At 25.0% G+C, this 26,925-nt stretch overlaps 1 protein-coding gene across 2 annotated transcripts in view; it reads left to right on the top strand.

The window, feature by feature from the left end:
* Nucleotides 1-1,128: 1,128 nt before the first annotated feature.
* The window catches only part of LOC112602412 (synaptotagmin-7), a 186,419-nt gene continuing 160,622 nt past the window's right edge, over nucleotides 1,129-26,925 (top strand). Inside the window, exons 1-2 of one of the 2 annotated variants that reach the window (XM_025350477.1) lie at nucleotides 1,129-1,223; nucleotides 1,769-1,917. In XM_025350477.1, the coding sequence (XP_025206262.1) occupies nucleotides 1,823-1,917 (95 nt within the window). In that variant the 5' untranslated portion in view covers nucleotides 1,129-1,223; nucleotides 1,769-1,822. The remainder of the gene's footprint in view (nucleotides 1,224-1,768; nucleotides 1,918-26,925) is intronic. The other variant, XM_025350476.1, reaches the window with a different exon arrangement.

Genomic DNA, 26,925 nt, shown 5'->3' with positions numbered 1-26,925 from the left:
AAGTTCAAGAACAAATATTTTTGGATTATTTGAATTTTCCAATATTTAAAACAACGACTACCACAGCAATCACATTTTTTCGTTTTTCGACTACTGAGTGTACATTATTCTACTACCTAACAATAGACCGACCGATTGGTATTGACGAACACATACACATAATAGTAATACTTTGTCCCTCTTATAATACTATCGTATCGTTATGACAACACACGTGAACAGCTAGATGGTACAAACGATACTATTTTTCATCTGTTCGAATTTTTCAACGCTTAAAACAATGATTTTTGGACACCATTTTTCATTTTTTGACCGCTCTACGTTATAGTGGTTCTACAACCCGTCAACCGATCGACTCACCCCGCGGTATTGATGACCACATAATTACATACCGAAACTTATACGCACGCGAAAGAAATATGATGGAAATAATTTTTTTTATAATTTAATTTTTTTCATGTACCGATTTGAGTTTGTCAGTCTACAACGGACCGACCGACCGACCAAACGATCAACCGACCAAACGACCGATCGGAATCGATGAGCATACACGCGTGTATACGCGCGCGTGATGATACTCTACCCCTCTCGCGGTACTATATCATTATGCACACACACACACACACACACGCCGATGCATACACACACGCGAACCGCTAGACAGTGGCGCGAAGGGATATACGTAAAAATCGTACGGCGGCGGTCTACTCCCTTTTCCACCGTCGTCGACCATGTACAACACCCGCGATCCCACCGCAAAGCCATCCCTGTCGCCTGCTACCACCACCTCAACGGTTCTGGCTCACCCGCGTCCGCGTCTACCCCTCGGCCGCCACTCTCAATCGCCATTCACCGAACGCCTGCCTCGGCCACCCCCGATCGTCCGTCATCCCTTCGCTGGGGGGACCGAGGTGGCTAGCTGACCCAGTTTTCGCGGTGTGATGTATATGCGCACGCGCGTGCCTCCCAGTACTCCCTCCGCCCCCGGGGTGATGGTGAGGAGGTGGCCAGTGCCGAGTATACGCCGCGCCCCCCCTCGAAAACGGGCGGACGAAAAACCATACACACCGCCGCGTACAAAAAGCGTGCTCGGAAACTTCACGTCCTCAGTCTTTGTTTTGGTACGCTACTCCCACCATCACCTCTCCGCTGCATAACTTTCTACTATATTATAATATTCTCTCGTCGAGACCTGTTTTTAGCGGTCTTAACAACACACGTACGTAAGTCATATAATTTTATAATATATCTAATAATAATATAATAAATAATAATATTTCGGTGTACTGTACGCACTCTTCTCGTTGTCGGAATTCCGGACAACTTCTCACGAAAATAATAATTGTATTTAATATTTCAATTTAAATAGTTATTATATTTAATATTTTTATCACTCGTTTATATATTTTTTTCTCTATAATTTATTATTACTATAACACTCATTAAGTCAATAAAGCAGTAATGATAAAAAAATAATATATAATGTAATATACACCTGTGATAAATATATATGAAAATATATTTGATTCCCATTTAGTATTATTACTATCAACTTCAGAAAAAAAAAATTAAACAAAAAAAATAAAATAAATATTTCCGTTATCAAATTATTTCCGTCGTTTAACCTGCCCTCCTTATACTCGTATAAGTTGCCGCAACATTCCATCTGGAAACCGACTAGTCGAGTGAATTTTTCGTAACCGAGTACAATAATTATCTTTATTATTATTATTATTATTATTATTATTATTGTTATATTATAATATAGCACACGTTACGAGTTTCACCCCAGTAGCTGTGAAAAAAACGCTGGCCAACAAATATGAATAATAAAAGCCCCGCTAACTCGATTTTCGACGGTTTCAAAAATAATGCCATGTCCAAGTTGGGCGTCACAAAACTGCTCTCTCAAAGTTTGTAAGTGAAATACTATTTCTTAACGTTTATTGTACACAATTATCTGCAACATTTTTTTATTGCACAGTTTCCGAAGAAACATAAAAAAAAAAAATAATAAATAAAATGAAAATATAAAAAATACACGTGTATACCACACGAATTAAAATATTTTCATAATATTATTCATTTGTTCATTATGTGTTTTTTTTTCAATTTGCTTCATAAAGAATATTCATCATATAATTATGGTTTTCCACATGCACGCTTTTATTTAAGTTGTATACTACATAATTTTATTAATAATTACTATATTGTTGTTGTTATATATTGTAACTGCCATATAATCGGCATGCTCAGTTTAACGACTAAAAATGCGTTTTGCTCGTGGTGCAAACGACGAATTTTCCTAATGGAAAATAATGCCCCGTCCCGAACTTGTTTACCGTTTTTCCCGACCTTCCAGCCGATGACAGCTATCTTATTGTTAGGTAATGTCTGCTGTGTTGTATAAATTATTAATATACGATATATACACTTTTACCTTCGTATTATAGTATTTCGGACCGGAGGGGTAAATAGTGTGTGAATATAAATAAATATATACTGTAATTCATTGGCAAAGACGTCTCTAATGTACACCGTGGTATTGTTGATTTGAATATGAACACCGATATGGGGTTCGGGTTAACGACACGCTGTAAAGCAATAACTGTAATCGAAATCGCGAGAGTGGACGCGTTCACGAAAAAAATCATTTTGCGGGTATTTTTTATTTTTTATGCGGTATAATACTATATTGTATCTCTCTATATCTAATAATATTGTTTTGAAATTTTTCTTGGACCTATCTTAAACAAAATAAATAGTTAATAATTAATTTTGACAAAAAAAAAATAAATAAATAAATAAATAAATAAATAATAAATTACTTAAATTTATTTATCTGTAAATATTGATAATTTCTGTACTTGCAAATGATAAAATAAAAATAAGGATCGTTCACTTATTTCAGGTAATAATAATTGCGATAAAAAATAATTTCAAAATAATGTAACTGATGCTGTTAGTATGTTATGACTACTTGTGTATAAAATGTTCCAATTCAATTTATACCATATTATTATATTCACAGCACTTACCGTCACATAATTTTAAAAAAATGAGTAGTTTAAATAAATCGTTTAAACACTTGTGAAAACATATTAAACGTAATAAATTGTATTTATAAAACGCTTGCATATAATTACACTATTATTCATCAACTAAAACTGTATCACCTATGATACACATCCAAAAGTATTTGATGATAAATATGGTTTCCAAGAAATCTTTGTAATTAGAATTTGTATAATAGTTATTTTCGTATAGACAATGGTTTAATATTTTTACGCACCTATAAATTATAATCTTATAATTTCAAATCACTGACTAAAAATAAATCGTTAATATTTTGGTCACTAATAACAATATTATAGAAACATAATTTAACTATGAAAAAATATTTATATTTTTACATCATGTCGAATTGCATTACAACAAGCACGTACTAAAAACTCAAAATAATCTGAAAACGTTTTAAAATAAATAGGAAAAAAGTTTTATAAATTTACGATTTTCACTACAAATTGCTACTAAATTATTTAATAAATGGGTTGATCAAAAAATGAATAAAACAATAAAACTATCATACTTCAATACGTATATAAAATATAAATAGTATTTATAATTAATTATAATCTTTGGGGAATTTAATATTTATTATTCTGTAAATTATTTTAAATAGTTAATTTAGCTCATATAAATACGATACATAGTTCAATTTCATTTGAAAGATTAATCCAATATATTATTATTTTTATAATGTCCATCTCAAAATTTGAAAAATAATAATAACTTTAATATCAGTATTTAGTATTTATTTTACTTAATGTGTAACATATAAAACATATGTATAAATCTTATGTAAGTACTTTTAAAGTAGAATATCCTGGAATGCATAATTTTAAACTTTATTATATGTTAATTAAGTCTGTTAAAGTTGATAAAATATTTGTTCACTAGATAGTGTACACGTTTTTTACAACATAAATTATTATACATTATGGATAGATGCGGGTTTGTAAACATTAAAACAGTGAGGTTTTCTTAGATAAATTGCTATCATAAAATGAAGTTAAAAAAATATAATTATCAACTTAAAATACAAGAGTTTCCCATAGTTTTAGTCTTAAAAACTTTTACTAAAACATATTCACATATTCAAAAAATGTTTTGCTTAAAAAATGTATTTGAACATAACACAAAGAAAATCAAAAATCAAAATTTCAAAAAAATAAAACATTCAATCATTTTTTGACATTTTCCGTGGTGTAACAACGGAGTGAGTGAAATTTTAGAAATGCAGTTTTATATAATAATTATGTTGTTGGGACAAATTAAGCCCGAGCACATTTATTATGATAATCCTGGATTAATAATATTCGGAGTGGGGGCAGGGAGATTAACTCGTCAACTAGTTAGTCTGCAAGAGTTTTAATAAAATGTTTGGCTCAAACAAAAAAATAGTAATAAATAAATAAATAAGAATATAAATATATATAATATATTATACTATTATATAATGTCGCCAAAATACCGAAAAACACAACAGAAACCTAAATTATCATCTGAGCTTCTAGCGTCTCATAAAGTATATTACAGAATAACACTTTTGAATAACTGTAGCCGAATTATATGTTGTAATAATGTCGTGTTCTTAACACATTAAAATTATTCGGAGAAGTGAAGTTGTATTTATATAAATATGAATGATTTTATAACAATAATATTATATTATATAATTCATACTACTCCAGTACAACTATTGACTTACCTAATTAATATAATTTAATTTTTTTTGGTCTCCTTTTAGACTATTTTTACTTTTTAAATAGCTCAAAAATCTTAATATATTGTAATTGTGTGAAATGAATCAACTCGTAACGTAAATCTTAAATGTCGTTGCTTCTTTTTCGAACAGTGCCAAAACTCAAAATTGTATTAGAATATACCCCTACAAAATACAAAACATGTGACATATTTTTTTTGATTTATTTGTCTTCATTTTATCTAATTCAAAACGATTTTGGCTGTAAACATTCCAACTATTCATTTTTAAGATATTATTAGGTTTATTGTATATATGTATAATAAAAAAAAATGTATTTTCAGAACATACCAATTGATATTTAAAATATGTAATTGTCGATCACCAAAAGTTGAGACTTATGAGTTTCATAACTTTATTCATCAAAAATGACATCCATATCACATTATTGTCTGCCTCTAATGTAATGTGTTTGTAAAACAGAAACATTTAATTCAGAAGTGTTAAGGAGTGTTTGAGAGAATTAACATTAATCTTTGCAACCACATATATTCAAAAAATTACCTATCATATAAATCATCTAGGTTCATATCTTGGAAAATTATATATTTTTTTTTATTATTCTGAATGCCTAATTTTCAATGTGGGATTAAAATATGTATCTAATTTTTGTAGTTTTGAATTTCAACTAGTTAAAACACAATATATAACCGTTGTACTTGATTAGTAATAAATTTCATTTTTTTTTGATATGACCATATATACTGATACTGATATTCGGAATGCAAAGTCATTTATTATGATATTATTTTATAATGACTACAAAGAAGAAAATTACATAGTGTGTAATAGTTTTATTGTTATTATTATTATTGTTTAGTAATTAAAATAGAAATATTTAAATTTTCGTCTATAGAAATGTGATAAAAATAATTTAGTAGATAGGGTCGCATCAAAAGGGAAAAAAATTAATGTTCACGTCACAAAGCTAACGTCGGGTTTTTTCCATTCTAACACGTCCGTAATGTAATATATTTTAAAGTTTACCCGATTTTCATAAATCCAAAAATTCTCCTGTTAAAATTATACTTTTTAATATTTATGTACAACGCATTGCACAATTATTTTCATTTGGTGTTCCGGGAAACCTACTAAAGGTTATTGTGTAGTTTATTACGGCACTACCAAAAAAACGACTTTAAAAAAAGTGATGCCTAAATTACAGCCTCACCAACAGCAGTGGTGATAATAATATATAGGCAATGCAGTAGTCGAGTTACGTTATACGTTTAATTCAAGTACGTGCTTATAATACTGTAATATATAATTATGACAGGAACAAATTCAGCGTGTTCAAATATAGCGTTTTCAAAATTCAAAGGTTTTTAAAAAATAACAATGAAACACAACGAAAAATAATAATTAAAAAATATAAAAATTTAAGAAAGTGAAGCAATTAATTAGACGGTGAAATTAATAGCTCATGTTGTGTTAGACTTTTTACGAAAACTTAAATAAAAAATTTAAAAAGCTACAAAACAGTATATGTACATATATATATATATATATATATATATAAATTTTATGTTATGCAATGCTCGAATTAGTAAATTAAAAGAATGGGAACTCAAATATTAAATAGAAAAAAACTATTATAATTAGGAAATTCAATTAAAAAACGTATAGGTACAATTAAAAAACAAAAAGTATTCCGTAGTTATTTATATTTGTATTGCCCGATTGCGTACCCGTGCATTTTTTTAGGAAAATTTAGTATGAGAACGCTAATTAAAATCAAAAGATAGTTTAAGAGCTAAGTTCCCATGTGTTTCCTCTCAATCCGAGCACTGATGTTACAAAATACTTAGCGATATTAATTTAAAACAATTAATGTATTCGTTAATTATATTCTTATCTATATCATCTTTATAATATATCATGATATCGTTATAACATTGTACACGTGATATCGATATTATCATGCAGTTAACACAATTAACGTTAAATTTCTAAAATTTTAAACATTTATGATTTACTTACAAAAAAAATGCACCGATTTAAATTTTAAAATATATGATTATTTAAATGTTGCATTTTATGTATCTCTTTCGATGAAATACAAATAACAATCTATAATAAATAATATAATGATCAATTACTAATTATTTTCATTAATTATTGTATTTCCCTATTTGTTGAATAAACATCAGATTATTGCATAAAAAAAAAAAAAAAAAAAATAATATATAAATAAAAACATAGGTATTAACTTTAATCATTACTGTTATTATAAATAATAGTTTCTTAAGAAAAAACATTTTTATATAAATATAAATACATTATAGATTAAATTATTGTAACAAATATAAAACAACTATGATAAACACTTGATTTTTTTTTACAATTATTGAAAATAATAATAATAATAATACGAATTTAAGTAAATAACAGTTTTCAATGAATACTTTTCACAGAACTCGATTATTTTGTTTATATTTTATAAATAAAGATTTTTTTTTTTTTTTAATTATAAGATTTTAGATATTTAATTTTTAATTTTTTTTTCTTATTAAAGTTTGATTGGTTAGTTACGGTTTTTGTGTGCTTTAATTTCTCTCGGGAATACAATGTATTCACAACATAGTTACATTGTATCACCGAGAAAACCACAAGTAAGCAATTATTATACAGCTATATTTGAAAATAAACATAATGTTTGCGGAAAAACAATTAATGATCTTCACAAAGCCAATGTATTTAGACGTATCTGAGTACAAGCGTAATTTAATCTTGAAATATACATAATTGGCAACCTTCAGCACGATATCAATTTGATAATGAAGCATACTTTGTGACAAAATTTAGCGGTTTATAAACCACAGTCTTCTTTAAGTATAAAAGAATAAAGTTTTTTGATTTTTTGATGTTTAAATTTTCGTATAGAGCATTTTCGGACGTTTCATGATTTCATAGAAAATTGTAATTTTTATTAAATTTTTAGACAAAAGTATAGAAACTAAAATTTTTAAATAATTCACAATTATCTGGGATTGTACTATAATATTGCATTGATATAAATGAAAAAAAACTATTTATTATGAGATCGGTTTTCATATGATAAATAATTGTATCACTACTAAAAATATTTTAACGCTAAGTAATTATATAGTATTGACTATCTTTTTTAATATTTTAATAAAACTTATGTTTGATCATCAAATAAAAAAAAAAAAAAATTAACAAATAATTGTACCTATTCAAATATATTTCCGCAGTTGGATAATAAATTACATTAATAAAATTACATTTTACACTCGTAATAATAGTATCATACTATTTTTTTTTTCTTGTAGTAATAAGTGCTCTGAACTTTTCTGTCTCTATATCTCTATATATTGTTATATTTCCAGCGTTAGATTCTTCAAGTTTACATATAATATAATATATATAATACACGAAGAATTGAATAGAGTTTTTTTTTTTTTTTGAACCCTCTAACTCTTGTCTAAAATACGTCATAATATTATTTTGGTAGGTAGTCTTCTGCAGGAAATCGAGAGTTAATAATTATACGATATTTTAGAAACTACATACCGATAATAATTGCGATCATCTATCTGAGTGTACAATAATTTGTCGAACGGTTAAATATAACTATGAACAATTCTGTTACTATTAGATTTACTAGTGTTTTATTTGTACAAGTAGAATTATCTGAGATCGCATGCTAACAATATATAATTGGCTATAAAAATATGTACTTGTGTTATATGCTTACACGTTTTAAATAGTGATATTTTTCATAATCAATATATAAACAGTACTAATTAAATTTATAAAGAGCCCCACTAAAATTATCATTAAAATATGATATAAAATTATCGCAATTGAAAATAATTTTGAATAATTATTAATATTTCTTTTTGAAACACTATTTCATCGGTGAAAAGCGAAGCAATACGATTTCTCGGTAACCTATCGCTATGTTGTCTCGTTTGCTATTTCATGATTTTATATGGCTACTCAATCCTGTCCCAATTATTACTGTACTCTTATATTTAATTAATGTTTTGTTTTCAAATTTCGTACGATATTTTTAATTGATTGACATTTGTCTAATTTCAATATTTTTATTTTTTTTTTTTTACTCAACGTGTTTTAGTTGTTTGAAATTAATTAAAACTGAAAATTTCAAAACAAAAGCTGCGTTATATTGTATTCATGTTTAATGGTTATAACGTTGCCGTGATAAAGTACCCTAATAAACGTAAATTAGTATTTATGAAGTATCAATTTATCGATTATAATATATATTTTTATAATATCGTAACCTTTATTTATGATTATTTATTCATTACTTAAATTCACTTAAATTAGTTTTTGTTTTCATCAGATTAAACAGTTGCGATTTTACTATAGGTTAATGTGTTTACTTAGTTTTTGTACGAGAAAGTAAAATGATAAATATATAATATAAACATAAAAAGGTAATAAATATAGGTGGTAGTTAAATTTGAAACAGAAAAATTTTAACAGAAAGCACCTCAAAGTCATATAATCTAATGCACTGGATAAATCATTATTATTTTTTTAAATTTTATAATACAAAAAGAAAAACACAAATCTTTATAACCATAAGCGTAAATATCGATTTAAATTAGTTCAGTCTGATGGATCGTAGAAGTAACATTATTTTACTGATAATAAATTGGTAAAGGGCATTTTTTTTTTTTTTTTTGTTCAACTAAAAATAATAATATACAAGATTTACGATTGTTTGTAATAATCAATAGAATATATTTAGTTAGTGCAAAATAGCAATTTTAACGGGTAAAAATATGAATTAAAACTGAGTGACTTAAATTAATCTTATTATTTTTTTTTTTTTTTTTATCAATGTTATAATATATAATATTGTCATTATAAAGTTTATATTATATACAATTAAATTAAAATATTAAAATAATTGAATTTTTAAACAATCTAATGCATTTTGTGACTTTCATAACCGATTCATAATTATAGTAATTTTATACTATATGTATAAATACGTATTATATAGAAGGTAAAAATAAATAATATTAATAAAAAAAAAGAGTTTTTAAAAATAAAGAAAGATAATTTGAATCTATCTATGAACGAATATCAGTAAATAAATCATGGTTTGTTTTAAAACAAGATACTGATAGGTTTTTTCATGATATTATTCGTTATTAGTTTTTATATTTTACTCAATAAAATAAATATAAACATATTTTAATACAATATTAATATTAAGCCTAATTAAGTATAATACATTTCAATCGTTTTTATAATTACTTTATAATCATACAAAAATTTGTATTATTAAATGTATAATAATATCATGTTTTATTTTGAATCATTATTTTGAATGTCATGATTCATTTCTATTAAATCTATAATTTTACTTATACTCCGTTAACTTGCGCTGAGGTGAGCGAACCGAAACGACTCAAACATCATATTTTGTAATAACGATAAAAAAATGTTTTTGAAACGTTCTCATAATATTAAAATCACACCATAATTTTTTAAATTTTGTCTGGGGAGTAACTGTACTGTTATTATACACGATTATTAGTTCTTAAATTCTGTTGGCAGGTAAAAGTTTTATAAAATGCTTTTATTTAAAAATTATTTTGTTGTTCAAATACTAAAGATTTGAAAAACCATTTTCTTATTCTTGTACTTATAATACAGTAGAATATAAACTTTTAAACCTAATATATAGACATACATATGAATATTAATACATACATAACTATAGCTGGAAAATTAATTTCAAATATTAAAAGTGCTGTACTAATCTAGCTTAAATTATATTTTAATACAAACGCCGTGGTATATTTAATGTAACATATTATAAATTAAAATCTGTAATATTAAAGAACCAATACAATTTCAATAGAAATTTATATTTAAATATAAATTTAATGATCTTGGCAACGATCAGCTCCTTTTAGATTTACAAAATTTATTTGGTATCAATATATTGTTCTAGTTAGATGATTTATTATATTTGAACATATTTTAGATACATACAAAATTTAAGATACTAGGTATGGTTTTTTTTCTGAATCGTCGTCATAGTTTCAAAGATTTCCCAGAGGGTTATATGAGCATCGTCTCTTTCGCGACGGCTATACTTACGTTCCCTAGTGACTTTTAAAAAAATAAGAAAACTAAAATCGACAACAAAACTATCACAATAACTCTTTTTTTTTGTATAACCATTATTTAATTTAAATTTTTTTCTAGCTTAATTTAATTAGATCATGTAATCATACGTTACTGACAAATATAAAGCCCCAATAATCGAGAAATATTCAAACAAAAGAAACAAACGAAAAATATGTATTTTATTTTATTTTACCATCAATTATTTATTTATCTTGTATACATTTCCTGTTTCACGATACACAATGTTTGCAAATTTTTATTCTATGTAGTTTCTATACATAGGTAATAATCGTATAACTAAAACATTTTGTTAATTTTTTTTTTTTTATTACAGTTCAAAGTAAACATAGTTTAAATGACTTAATGTTGTGTGATTGTGTAATTTTGTTATTATATACTGTTTGTTTTTGATATTATGAAAATTAATTTAAACACTGATGTGTTATACAACTATACGTATTGTATTTTTATAATCTTTGAATCATTTATCTGGTTTTATTTTTCTAAAAATAATTTAGTACATATAATTATAATTCTATACCAAATAAAGCAGTTATAGGCATATATAATTAATATAGAAATATAAGTTAAAAACGAATAACGAAAATTTCTGGTAACATGATCAAGACCTATTACATTGGATTCGTGGAAATGTATCATTCTAAAAAAGATATTCAAAAGGTACAGAGTATTAAATTAATAAGCTATAAATAATGTATAGTACATACCATAATGACGAATTAAGAATCATAGTATTGTAAGTGAACATAATTTGACCGTTCATAGTAAATTTCATTTTTTTTCAATAAAACTACAACTATTTATAACAATCATGAAAAATAAAAAAATAATACCAAATCATAATGATAACACATGTTCGTAATTAATATGTACTATTGAATATAAAATTTATTAAAATTATAAAACCGTTGAACATTTTAATATATTATTAACTAAATATTTTATTTCAAAAATATTCTAATAGAATTAAAACAATCATTTCGAACAAAAATAGAGTTCAATAGAAAAATAATTTTGAATTATAATAAAATAATATTATAGCTGTTGAACTTAACAAAAAAAAAAAAAAAAAAATTAAATGATGTTTTTAAAACATTTAAATTGCCTTGTAATATCCAAAAATATTATTTTTTTTTTTCATGCCTAACTAAATAATAAACTGTGAAAATATTATATTTGAAAATAAAAATCACTATCACATTATTATAATAAAATGCTGTTGGTTATTTCAAACCATTTCAGAAATTTTTAATTTACCTGAACTAACAATACATTGCCAACAGCATTTTGGAACTAGTCCAATTCAAGGAACTATATTATGATATGGGAAAGTTCCTTTGTACATATTTGTGCACATGACCAAAGTGATATATTATAATGTAATTAAAGCTGCTTCTGGTTTTTAATTAATTGCGTTGAAGCGTTCTTTGCATCGTCGAAGATAAATAATTTTAGATATTCAGTAAATTTGAGATACACTTATAAATTTAAATAAATAGTATATTCATTAAGTAAATTATGAGTGCGAATTCAATAAGTAGTGTTGTTTAAATATTACGTACGCGTAATATAACACCTAATCAATAATATTTAATATATATTTAAGCATCACTTCGCGTGAAGAATAATACCATAATACCATTCACTAAATATAGTCAAACAATGTTGTTGTAAATCTTATCCTATATAATACCATAGGATGATGTGTTGTAAACCAATTATATAGAACCAACATTTTAAAATAATTTTACAAGTTGAAATAACGAAACAATCACGCATGCGGTGTTTAAAGTTTTTTGCAGTTTGAAGCGTTTTTTTTTTTTTTTAAACCAATGAATAACGTTAACATTTTTTTTTTTTTTACTTTTGAAGTTAAGTTTAATAATATAGTTTCAATATGTATATATTTCTGACAAAATATACTAAAATATAAGAAAAAATAATTTGATTTTGAATTTAAATAATATAATTCTGAAAAAATTACTTTTTTCAATTTAATTAATGAACTGTAAATAACTGGCGTTTGGAATGTATATTATTACAATCGATAGAGGTTAACAAAAAAATCCATAAAACGTACACATCATTGATTGATCAAGTCTTATAAAAAATTTTATGTTCATTGATATGTTAAAAAAATAAAAGCAGTGCTTATATAATTCCATTTTTAATCTATAAAAATTAAAATATTCTCTTTCAAACTCTATAATAACTATAATGGTTTATTTAAAAAAAAAAAAAAATTATAGTTCTATAAGAAGTTTATAATATTGTTATGAAATTTTTTTTGTATATTTTTCTATTGTATCGTTCTATATTTCTATATTTTTACACGTAATCGCATAATAGAAATTTTTAAAACCTAGATTCCTAAGACATCAACGTTTTCACATATTACATTTTTGTTATAATAATTCAATTATTGTTGGACACCTCAGCTTTAATAACAGTACAATATTTATATGTTTTAAAAAATCTATATGGTACATGAAAAAAAACAAATAAGAATAATAATTAATCCATGTTTCTAAAATTATGATAATAACGCATAACTATAATCTGGGTTGATTTTCAGACTGAAATTTGCAATACTCTTTCGTATACAATTTCGACAAAAAAAAAAAGAATGGTGTTTAAATAATTGTTATGAGCTATCTATTTAATACCTTTATTTAAAATGTATTGATTTTTTTTAGTTTTTAGTTAAAAAATATATTTTCGATCATAATATTATTCTATTTTGTTAGAATAAATTAAGTTATTTAACAATTTTTCAGTTTATCAAAATAAATGTATTTATTTATTTATTAGCATAGATAATGTGGAAATGATTTTTGCATAACATTGTATAATAATTATAATATTTAAACTAAAACTACATTTGTTAGATCCGTTTTAATAAACAATTATTTTTGTAATATTTTAAAAGAAAAAAAAATTAGTTATTTACAATTCATGTATAAATATTATTATGGTTAATGCAATACATACGCCTTATAAAATTAATCATGAAGCATGTTTAAGGGGAACGCGATATCACGTATGACGGCGTGGTGTATAGGCAAAATAGCTACATTGATGAGTTCAAATGTATCTTAATTTTGAATAGGATCTACGATAGTGTTGTTCTCCTCTTGGCACACAATTTTTAGGTATGTCCGTTAAGTTTTAAACAGGAAATCGAGTATCCGTAGCATCTAGATCGCATGTCGGTGAGTTCATTTTATTTTTTCGAACCTAAGATTATTACGATATCTACAACTTCTCAGAAAATGTCAAAGAAATGTCGCAAGTGCGCATTCTATACTAAAACTTGAAATTTTATCAACACTTAACGTAATTAAATCGCGATCAAAATAGTTTTTCGAATTCAATAATTTATCATCGAACTCAAAATAATATAGCAATATTATTTCCAATTTAAGTTGTGAATACAATGTTAGTAGTACCTAAGGTGTTTGTCCAATAGTTGAAAAAATTGTTCAGCCGTTTATTCAAACTGTAAATATATTCTATTAAGTAATATCTTAATGCTTATATATACTATAATATAATATAATATAATAAAACGCTCTATAGGAAGTTATACCATTTTGCATAGGTAACAATAAAAACAAGTCCATCCTAGCGATTGCGGTAAGAATTTATAGTGCTACGATACAATGTATAATACATATTACTATTTACACAGCCAATTACATTTTTTATCATACCATATTAATATATTTTACAAAAAATTAAAATTTTAATAACTATTTTTGTATAATATTTATGCAAATATGCATAATTGCACTTTATATGATATAAAAATATTATGTAATAATATTAAAGAATTGATCATAATTATTAACTCATGATATAATTATACAAATCTGTGGTTGGTTTTAGGTACTATATCTCAATATTTTGCACTAGTACATGTTAAAAGGTATATATAAACCCTAAGTATTTATAGATTATTTTAATTAATTGTGTGTTTCGTTATTTATTTTAATTTAGATAAAATCCGTTGACAATTCGACAATATTATACTTATAAGTCGTCATAAATCAACATAAAACTATCAAATTTGATATTTTTTTATTGTATTGATTAGTCGGTCGCTATAATATTCTCTTTTCCCTAAATAGTCTGAATATAGTCATCATACGTATTATAATTTTCTATGGTTTAATGTTTTTGATCTTTTGAAGTCCACTTATTTGTTGTATGGACGGGAAAACATTGCATATAGACATACCGTAATTGTATCAAACCAAAAAACCACAAAAACAAGTGTAAATATACGACGACCGCACGCGTATACAGTCTTATAAAGCAAATACAAGAATTGTTGTTGAGCTCAAACGACAAGCCTTTACGCGAATTCTGATAAATTAAATATATCTCTCTCAACCAAGAGAAAGTTTATAAACTAATCGGGATAGATGCCCTTGAGTATGTATTGTATTGGATACAGAAATTGACCTTGCATGATGTTTGTAGTGATGTGATCTGAAAATTATCTTATACAAATTATTACTGTAAAGTATAATTTTGTTGTTTTTTTTTTTTTTTTGAACTTATTATGATTTAAATTTTTTAAATAATAGTTCGAATGCATTACTATGAGAATGAGTGATATATTATACGACTTAGGGTGTATACAGTAACTTAAAATAATTAAAGATCTTAAAAAAAAAAAAACAAGTTTGAATTTTTTATCAATTTTATATAAAATTTTAATAGTTAAATCTCATTCAACTTAAAATAAATCAACACGTCTAATTAAATTTTAGTTTATAAATACTGTGTTAAAAAGTAATTTACTATATATTCTTCAATATGAATACATTTATAGTGATTTAAAGAATAATTTCTAAAGATATTTGCTATATAGTTTTATATCATCACCACCGCCATCCTTCTCTAAAATGTATTTCCATAATGTAGTTTGAATGTTCAGTGGGTTATTAATTGATTTTAAATTTTTTCTGGATATATATTCATAAAAACCACGTTTTGTATGATTTTGCGGGAAATATGAATACGTATTAGTTTCTAAATTTAAGTAGTCGTGTAATATAATATATTGAAATATCATATAACTTTATTAAGAACATGTTTGTATATCAAAAATTAAACATAATATCACCGCCAATGGTACACTAACGGTAGATTGCAGCTTGTAAATGGTATTTTAATATGTATTAAATACTCCTCACTGTACAATTATTTTGTATCATATTATTATTATGTGGATATTTTGTGCCGCCAGTAAGTTTTCCGGTTCACTTCGGTTCATATATGTATCTATTTCAGTTTATTTTAAGCCCTAAGCGCATCCATATACTACAAGTACGTGTTTTGTATTATGTAAACTCGATCTACGTTAACGACGCTCTTTATAAATAATATGGCGCACTATTACTTGGGTGCAAAAATGACAAAAGAGTAAATTTCGTTATCCAAAGTTCAAAAGAACGGAGAAAAACAGCCAAAAAAAATTACGTGCTTACAGTATACCAATAAGATTATATACGATATATTATATACGATGGTTACACGGTAAAATTAATGTTATGAAGATTTCTATATATATATTTATTAGCTTTGAAACGAGAAAAAAACGATAATGATATATGCATATAAATTATCTCTTCGGCCTTCTTTCTTCTATATATAACTTATTCCAGGGTCATGGAAAAACGCATTTATATTAAGATGCTGAAAATACACGAAAATATAAAATACCCGCATAAAGAAAGCAAAAAAATAACAATGCGTGTAATTAAATTTCCATTATATTTACCATTTGAGTAAAAAAAAAAATTGAAAATTAAATAGGTAGTTTTCACAATTTGTATACGATAATAACACTTATATACTTTTATACATATATTCTACATGATATGTTATTGTAAGCTTTTTATTTATTTATGTTTTTATAAAACTTTTTTTTTTAATAATTAAATTATACCATTTACGTATAATCAATATATATATATATATACATCATATATATATTTTTATCACATCATTCTACATAAATTAAAAGTTAAACTAGCTCACGATTGAATTTTTAAAATCCAGTTATAACCAATTAGCCGACGAATTAGAAATGATACGGGTTTAAACTCGAAGGATGGTTGTAAAATTTATAACATTAGTTTTTATCACACTTTATTTATATTTATCCAAACCACATTTGAACTTGAATGATAACCTAAGATTTTAAATTTCTGGTATGCATAATAATATATATAATAATTACTAATAAGTTTTTGCTGGTTCGTTAATTATAAAATTTAAAAAATACTAACAGGTAATAACGTACGATAGTATTTTATACAATTTAATATGCATTATTCAAAATCGACCTGTGCATCGCGTTATCGATATTTTTGTCAGATTTTCTAAAAATATTCTTTATTGATTTTACTATAAATTTTTATTAACAATAAAAATGACTTCCATGCTATAATAAGTTTAGTAAGAATAAAATTATCTATTCCAAAACAGGTATTTATAAATAATATTATCTAGTTACTGCGCATTTTATTTTGAAGCTTCCAATCTGAGTGTAATTCTCGAAAAAAGCTAAGCAGCCGACACGATGTGTTCAAAACTCATTTTTTAATTGAAAAAACTAAAAATTCTAAAGCTTAGGTATAAGTTGTTGGCAATAAACGGATGGAATAATTTGAACTGCCGAAAATATCAAACTCAAATACTGAATTATCGAAGTGCAGGCATACAATTATAATTATGCTGCATAACAAAATACTGACTCATACAATATATTATACTGTATTTTAACTCAACCGGTGATAAAAATGTTCTTTTACTATTAATCTGTTTATAAATTATATTGAGAATCCATACACCCAGTATTTTAGAGGTTTGTGTCAAAGTTCTTACCTTAATATATATTTTTTTTTTATCAATTTTAAAGGAGACTATCTAAATCAAACAATTAATATGTGTATACAGAATATATTATGAAGTCTGAGAAAGAATTTAATGTTAAATAAATTCTATCGAGAATTTGTATAAAAATTTTCAATTTTCAATTCAATTTTTATTATGTAAAATTATATTATATTATTCATTGTCTATTAGCTACAATATTCTTTTCTAGGTAACAAACTACATAAAAATGAAAATGAAAATGTTTAATGTAATTGGATGATAACTTTTTTTTACTTCCATTTTTTGTTTGCTATGCAAATTTTAAGTTTGATTAAGAATACTTTGTGTTAAAAAAGAATCTGTAATCTCTTGACTCTTATGTCTTATGATTTATATTAACGTTATGTACAATTTTATTTTTCATAACATTTTTTTAAAAAACTTATTTAATAATAATTCAAAGAGAGAAATGAGAGTTCTTCTGAGTTATAATACAATAAGTTTTTGTTTATAGTTAATAATATTGTATTAAACTATACAGGAACTTAGCATAAATTGTATTTATAAAAATAAAATATATTTATACCAAATATTATTTAAATAAATAAAATATTTTGGACTTAAATATATATATATATATATATATTTTCAAACAAATTTAGATCTACTCAGAAAATAATTGCTAAAATCTGACCTATATAATGCGCACTTGTACAGAATGGTCACACAAAACGATAACGGTGAGTTATGGTTCAAGATTTATAGCAAAATTTCATCTCACTGCACAATATTATATATTATAAAACATACATAACATATTATATGACTCGTGAATGATAAAATAAAAACATGCCAAAATAATTTGATCGAGAATCGGGTGTTAGAATTGGGTGCAAGAATAATGACGCGACAATGACGACAATGATAAGACTGACTGACCGAAAATAATACCATGATTATCCGTTCACTTCAAGTACAGAATACAATATATTTTATGCAGTTGTCAATCTCCATAGTTGTTTTTATACCATGGTCTAATACTGACAAATTTGAGATTTTATTTAATGCCATAATTCTCTAAGCTCTACGTAGGTACTTACAACGACAGTGTAATCACGATATTTTTGTTGGTTATCAGTCCAACCGACATGGTTGTAGCGTTAGGAATCATCTTGATAATAAAATATTTAAAAACAATTAACAAAAGCAAAGGTTAGGTTTTATCTTTTATCTAGATAATTTTTTTGCTACAGTTATCTTAATATTTTATATTACTAATTTTTTAATTATGTATTTCCAACACGGTAATTGTGTGCTATTTAAAAAAAAAATGTAGCTTAAAAGAACTATTTATTTGTATTTTTGATAAGATAATTGTTTTATAATTAATTTTTAACAATAATTAATCTATAATTATTGTAAAATGTATACGTAGGTACATTTGGTGCAAAAAAGTTGTTGATAAAAATATATTTTTTACATTGATGCAGAATGGACTATTTTAATAAGAATTAATATTTTTTTGGCAAAATTTCAAAAATAATTTATCCCTTTGGCTCTTACTACTGGAGTCGATAGGTAATCTACAACGAGTGTAACTTTTTTAGTCAAAGAATTGCAAGGGAAACTGTTCACTACGTCTGTCAGCTTTAGTCGCATTATTTTATAAAAAGTAAATTATTTCTGTTAAAAAGATTGATTCAAACAAGCTGTCATTTTTTAGTAAAATTTTTCTTGCTATATTTTTATTTATCAAATATTATTGATTTTGAACTTTTGATATGATTGTCTGGGAATATAGAGGTCAATCATGTAATGAAAATAATAAGAGCATTTTGCTTATTCATAAAATTATCATAATTAATGGAGCACAATAGTTTTATAAGTATCAGGCCTAAGTTTATAGCGTATTATGATATATTAAATATAAAACCATATTGTTGGTAGTTACGTAGTTTCTCTCCTTTAGCATACTTAATAAAGTGACTCGAATATAATTCCCACCTAAAATATAATACTATATTATACGCCCTTTTGTATTTTATTCGTTGTTTACGCACATTATTTTGTTCCTAACGATTCGCTAGTCATCCTTATACGTGTATGTTGTAACCACGATACCTATTTAATGGTTATCGTTACACATTTAATCGCATATAGAACAAACCACTCAGAAATACTTATCGAGAAATTACTGAAAATCGATCTACGTTTTTAAGGTTACTCAGCCGTTGTTAGTTTTCGAGATATTTTATAAAACAAAATATAAAAATAAAGATTTCTAGAGAACACCATCATACGCTTCTATACGAGGCCTAATTTGTGTCTAAATAACCAAGCCAATAATGATTTATAGAATATATGTAAATAAATATATAATTTATAATATATGTGTGTGTGTGTGTGTATGTTTATAGCAACATATTGTATTATCACCCAGTGTTTCTCATCTCATAGTGTCAAACAATGGGTGTGACAAGTGAGATGGGATGATGTGTATGTATTTGTTACGCCTTTAATGTTACTCTAGATTTATATGGCTTGAAAATAGTGACCATAAAATATTTTGGTATAAGTCTGCAAGCATAGAAATAATAACAAATATAATATTACGTTTATTAGAAAACAAAAAAATATTAATTTTTAACTATAAATATACAATATTGATTGCTTATTATCGTTATAAATTATATAAGTCACACCAAAATACTTGAAACATATTGTTTGCATAATTTTTTTGCTCATAAAGACACCTTCAGTCCTTTCGAGAAGAAAAAAAATTCAAAAAAGAAATGATTTTATTCTCACGTTAAACTTTTCTCGTAACAGGTATATATTAAAATATTTCGACTTATAGTATAAAATTATATATATATATAAATTAACATAGATAATCAGCATAATGTATTAATATATTAGATTTATATATGATATTTTTTTCTATAATCAAATTTTAAGTCTTAGGAATCTCTATACGATGCGTAAATTTACGTGTATTCTACATACGAGTTCTAACATCAATACTTAACTCACGTTAAAACTTAAAAGTCAATCGATTAGGTTTCTTTCGAATTTTACTCGAAATGCAAAACGGTACGATTGCCAAAATAAAATCACTAAATAATTCTTGACGAAAAATAAAGTGGCGTAAAGAATATTAAGACTAGAAAAAATAAAAATAAGCTAGCATCGTTGTTCGGTACCTCGTACGATATTGTATTGTATAATATTTAGCTATTACACGACGTCAAGCTACCGATCAATAGTAAAACCATTAGGCTTTTGATCTTAGTTAAACGACCGCATTTTTAATAAAAGTGGGTAAAATTTATTGAAATTTTTACTGGATCTGATGCGCAAAATATAATATTAAGAAAAACTATTCCCGGTACGTATTTATTTTATTGCGATCAATAAAAATAAAATTTGGTACCTACATTCTTTAGTATTTTATTCGTTTATTTTATTCTTAAACGGTCTTTAAATTCTGTACTGCACTGTATTATTATCTGTTTAGGTACTATTCATAATTTCTATCTAAGAGGCCATATAACAAGTTAAATTATAATAATAAATTATAGTACGCCATTGTCACGCATTGCATATAATTACTCAGACAAAACGGTATTCTTGAATAAAATTCAACATTTGAATTCCAATATAGAGTCTTAATTTTAGTAATAGCTAAATGTAATGTAATTATTATAGTACAGAATTTTTATTATTTACGTAAAATTATTTAAACTTTTATAAGAAACCAAAAGCTTTTATCATTTAAATTATTGTATATATATATATATATATATATATATATATTTATGTATTAAATTCTCACACATCAATCTTATAACACGATTCGTGATTTATCGAAACGATAATTTTAATTTGCTCATTGATAACATTACATAACATGTCGTATTAAAATTTCTTATCGGTCGATAGCGCAGGATGACAAATACATATTTCGTTCGACTTAAATACTGTACTAATTGGTCTTAAACAGAAAAATTCGATGAGTTTAACATTCATAGAGATCTTATTGTGCGAAGAGCACATTATATCTTATAAAAACCATTATAACCTTGCATCGAAGTTTTATGAGTGTTTTTGTTTCAAATTCAATTCATGTGAAACAAAAATATTAAAAAGCTTCCCAGTGACGAGCGCAATAGACAAACTCGTGAGCAAAGTATGTTTGTTCTGCATTGTGTAACCGGTAGATTCAAGATTGTAAATTCTCATTCAAATCCGACGCGGTTTAAAGTAGTGAATTCCGAACATATTTTTTTATTCGTTCGTGGAAGGTCAATATAATATGGACGGTAGTATTCTATAGTCAATTCCATCCGAGTTTCCAAAGACGACCTATACCGTTATACTAAGCTGTAGATAAGTTTATACATGTATAGTATATATCCATAAGTTTCGAATTCCGTTTAATGATAAATTCAATATAACAATGTATACACATAACTATATCGGTCTATATCGTAAACCGTGTACACATCAATGCGATTCGTGTTATTTTTATTATGTATCATAAATTATATTGTTACTGTATTTTTGGTCACGTGTTACGTAAATTTCAAAACATATAATATTGATAAAAAATTCAAATATAAAGGCTGACAAAACGTGTACTAGTGAATTTGAACAAAAGTTATCAAATATAATATTTATAAATAAAATATTATGGTATTTATATCTAAAACAAAAATAATTTTATGTCATTAACAAAAGATATATTATTTAAGGTGCCGTCACAATGATGCAATTTAGGTTCCTAATGACGTAAGTTTTGAGACAATAAATTGAACACCTAAGCGCATTACAACACACTATTCGCAATAATTATACATTAACGAAATTTTATAATATACAGAACATTTTTTTAAAAATCAAATATTTCCTTAGTTAATTGAAAACTATAATTATTTGGAAAATTAAATTACTTTATGTCTACGACTAGGCACTGATGAAGGATTTTGGTATTTTCATTTGATCAAAAATGTATAACAACGTTATATAGATATGAAACAAACTTGAATAATACTCAAACTAATTTAAAATAATAATAAAATGTAATAATTTTACATATAAATAAATATAATTAAACTATTAATTTTTATAATTTTAATGTAGGATGACACTTTTATAATGCATTATATTTTTTACATATGCATTGAATAAGTATGTAATAAGCCACTGATAGATCGTGTTTTATAAATTTATCTATTTTAATCTATTCTATTCTTTAAATATCACATTTCTATAGCCAAGGTTAGGTTTCTTTTATATCACCATAATTAGAAACATTCTCAGGAGACAAGAAACAGCTAAATAATTCTGTTCTAATATTTGTAATTACTTATATTTTTTAACACTGCATAAATGGCGTACCCATATCATTTTACGGGTTTTTTTTTTTATAAGTTTATTTTGATCTATATACAATGTAATATATGTTACTAAACTTACTAATAGCATAAAGGAAATATCATGAGTTCTACCTACGTCAAGTAAAGGAATTCTAAAAGTAGCTTTTAAATGAAGTTTAGTTCAGCCATCTCATTTAAAGAATAGGTACTTCATAATTTATTCATTCTTACCTTTGAAGATTATTCAAGACCTTTTATACATGATTATCTGTTCGATTTTTGTTTGAACCTAAACTTATTATAATTTATCGAATCGTATACCTAATTATAAAAAAAAAAAAAAACTGTGTACAATTTGAACATGTAGATACGAGTTTTTTCATATTCATTGAATTATAGTTCATGTCTACGAAAAAACACTTAATTCATATTAAATTTAAGCTATTTTGTCAATATTGGTTAAAAAAAAAAACTGGAAAATTGTTGTTATGTATCTATTAGAAAATATCGCTAATTAAATTATGGCCTGAAAATAATAAAAACTAAATATCAACTCTCATACAGTTAATCAAATTATTAATACTCAAATAAAATAAATATAATTAAAAAAAATATATAAATAATTTTTAATTCATTGCTGCTATTTGATAAGCACATTTTTAAACATTAAATTATGAATAGCGACCAATTTATTATTTTTTTTATAAATACTATACAAAACTTTATTTGAATTATAATTATTTTACATTGTTTTCAAACCTTTTTAATTGATTTTTTTTTCATTCTATTTCACAAATTAGTAATTAGTAATAATTTAAATTTAGTATATTTAAAAAAAAATATTGGATCTTTACGCTAATGAATTAAAACTAGCATAATTTAGTTGACATTAACTTGTTATTAAATTAAGAATAATAAATAATGCCAAGCCCTACGGTCCTTTTATACAAGAAACTAAATAAAAAATTTTGGACGTGATTTGCCTAAGTAAGTATCTGATATACAAATAAGTTGGTGTATAGTGAAATCACATACTACATATTGTAACGCAGATTGAATCCAATGGTTCCTATCGATTTTGATGAAAAAATAGTATATAGCGCATAGATAACACACATAAAAATTAGGACATCTGGATCTGACAACACCTATCGGGCATTGTTTCTACGCAGTTATCTAATGATGAGTAGATTTATTGTAGAAAATTCACATCCAAATGTCTCTGTCACTTCATGATTAAGTCAATTGTTATTGATGGTTTTTTCATGGAATCAATATTGAATATATGAAAAACGTAGGCACAGTATTCTGCGCGCATCCTTTGCTGATAATGAAACAACAGTGGAAGATGCATTTTTTTTTTATTCTTATGCATGCTTTTCTTCTAGTGAATGGTGATAAACGAGCAATACATTTACTTACCCATATTCAATATTATATACCTATGATAATAGTTATTCAAAAGTTACACGGTGCGACTTTCTGAAACGAATCGCACAAATACTACATAACCATATTATGCTTACTACAGTATAGACACAAGCCGTGATAAATATCTGATCTTATTGTGACTTGTTTCGATTATATATAAACATATAAAGACTCTGTTGCTGCGTTAAAATTCACATTGATTAAGACGAGACTTCCAACGACTGGAATAATAAATCATAAAAATAAATTGTTTTTTAGCATTTTAAAAGAAAGGTTTAGTGGATAATAAATTTATTATAACCGACAAGTGAAAAAAAAAGAATATAAAACTAAGACACATGAAATAACTTTACGGTAAGTTTCTATTTACCGTACGTGCGTGCCTTGCGATCGAAGATAGATTATAATATTATTATTGTTATTTTTATAACATGAAAAAAAATATTCGTGAGGTTTCTGATAGTGCAACACTGTGTTTCTACACAAGGTTTGTACTTGAAAGTTTTAAGTCCATGATATTTTGTTTAAGTTTCGAAACATTTACTGCGTGCTACATACGTATGAAATCAGAAACAGAAACAACGGATCATAACCATAATCTCGATCGCTGTTTGAAAGCGCGTCAGAAGCAAATATCTTATGCAGCAGTTATGTATCCGTTAAAATGACTTTGCTCCTATTTTAAGATGTGTTGTATACAGTTCATGTGGTTAAACAATAATGTTAACAAGTTATTTATATTGGAAAGTACAATATATTGATTACCTACAAGTGCGATGAAACACATAGATAATCCTCGACGGTAATAGATCTTTCATAAAAATATTTAACGTTCGTGAGCGATGACGACAATTAAAAGTGAATAAAAACTTATCATCTTTAGTAATTATTAGTACCATCGAAATTGATTTAATCAGATTAAATTCAATTCTTACATTTTATTTTACTAATGAAATACTGTATTGCTCAACTATGATGTGATATAATAATAATTAATAATATTATATACTAAGTGTTTTGAATAAAAATAATTTATTAAACGATACTGCTCACCTATTATAGATATTATTGTTAAAATATTTTGACTTAACTGAAAATTTTTAATTGTATTTCAAGAACAAATATTTTTGAATTTGTAAATTTATTGAAATAAAAAGTTTGAAAATTACTTGTGTAAGGTGGTACAATATATTTTACATAAATGAATACTCTTTTGAATATAAAGTTACTTAAATATTATTTTGAAATACATAACACAATGTTATTACCTTTAGTAGCTAGAAGTTAAAATTAACAATAATTACCAATTTTAATTAAATAAGCTTCCTATAAGAAATCCTGATATTAAAAATTGGTGTATTTTATTATTATTTTTCTTTCAATAAGATGTGATTCTTTCACAACAAAGTATGATAACAATATTCTATTATTAATTTAACAATAAATTATGGAATTCAGACTTACACTATACAATCCAATTTTTTCAATCGCAAAATAGATATTAAATTAATTATTTTTTCACAAAACATATATCGTATATTATTGGAACCAATTTATTATATACCTTTGGATAGATAATGTCTTATAAAATTTAAAAAGAGATACGCATTATAAACTTATTAGTAGTAAATATTTATAAAAATTCAAAAACCATATTTTTTTATTGTAAAAAATTAAAAGACTATATCCTCAACATTATGTGAATATCTAAATGAAAAAATTTAAATAAAATTTACTAAGAAACATATGTTTCTCAAAAAAAAAAAATATATTAATATGATTATAGTCTTATAGACTATTGCAATGTTTAGTATACAACTATATCAATTACAGAAAATTAAAAAAAAAATATATACAAATTTAATATGGTATTCAAATGTTATAATAATGTTTAAATTTCCATTAAAAATGTATTATTGGATTATATCAAAGCACTAGTATGGTATAAAATTCAAATAACATTGATTGGAAAAAAAATTTAAATATGTAAATCGATATCACATTTTAAATTTTACACTCAGATATTTTAAATTTTTAAACAATTATTATACGATAAGCTAATTAGGACATTTTGTTTTTAACTACCCAAACCACTTGACCGAATTAAAATAAAGTTTGTTTTTACCCATTTATTTTGTTATGTTATATTTCTACGAACCGAAAGGTAATTATTCTACAGCGCACTCATTATTAAGTAGTCGGACTTCACTAACCGTATAAAATATAAAAATCAACTAG

The sequence above is a fragment of the Melanaphis sacchari genome, unplaced genomic scaffold, assembly GCF_002803265.2.
Source record: "Melanaphis sacchari strain LSU unplaced genomic scaffold, SCAv2.0 Contig88_pilon_pilon, whole genome shotgun sequence".
NCBI lineage: Eukaryota > Metazoa > Arthropoda > Insecta > Hemiptera > Aphididae > Melanaphis > Melanaphis sacchari.
The sequence above is the reverse complement of the archived record's forward strand: the minus strand, read 5'-3'. Positions and strand labels throughout refer to the sequence as shown.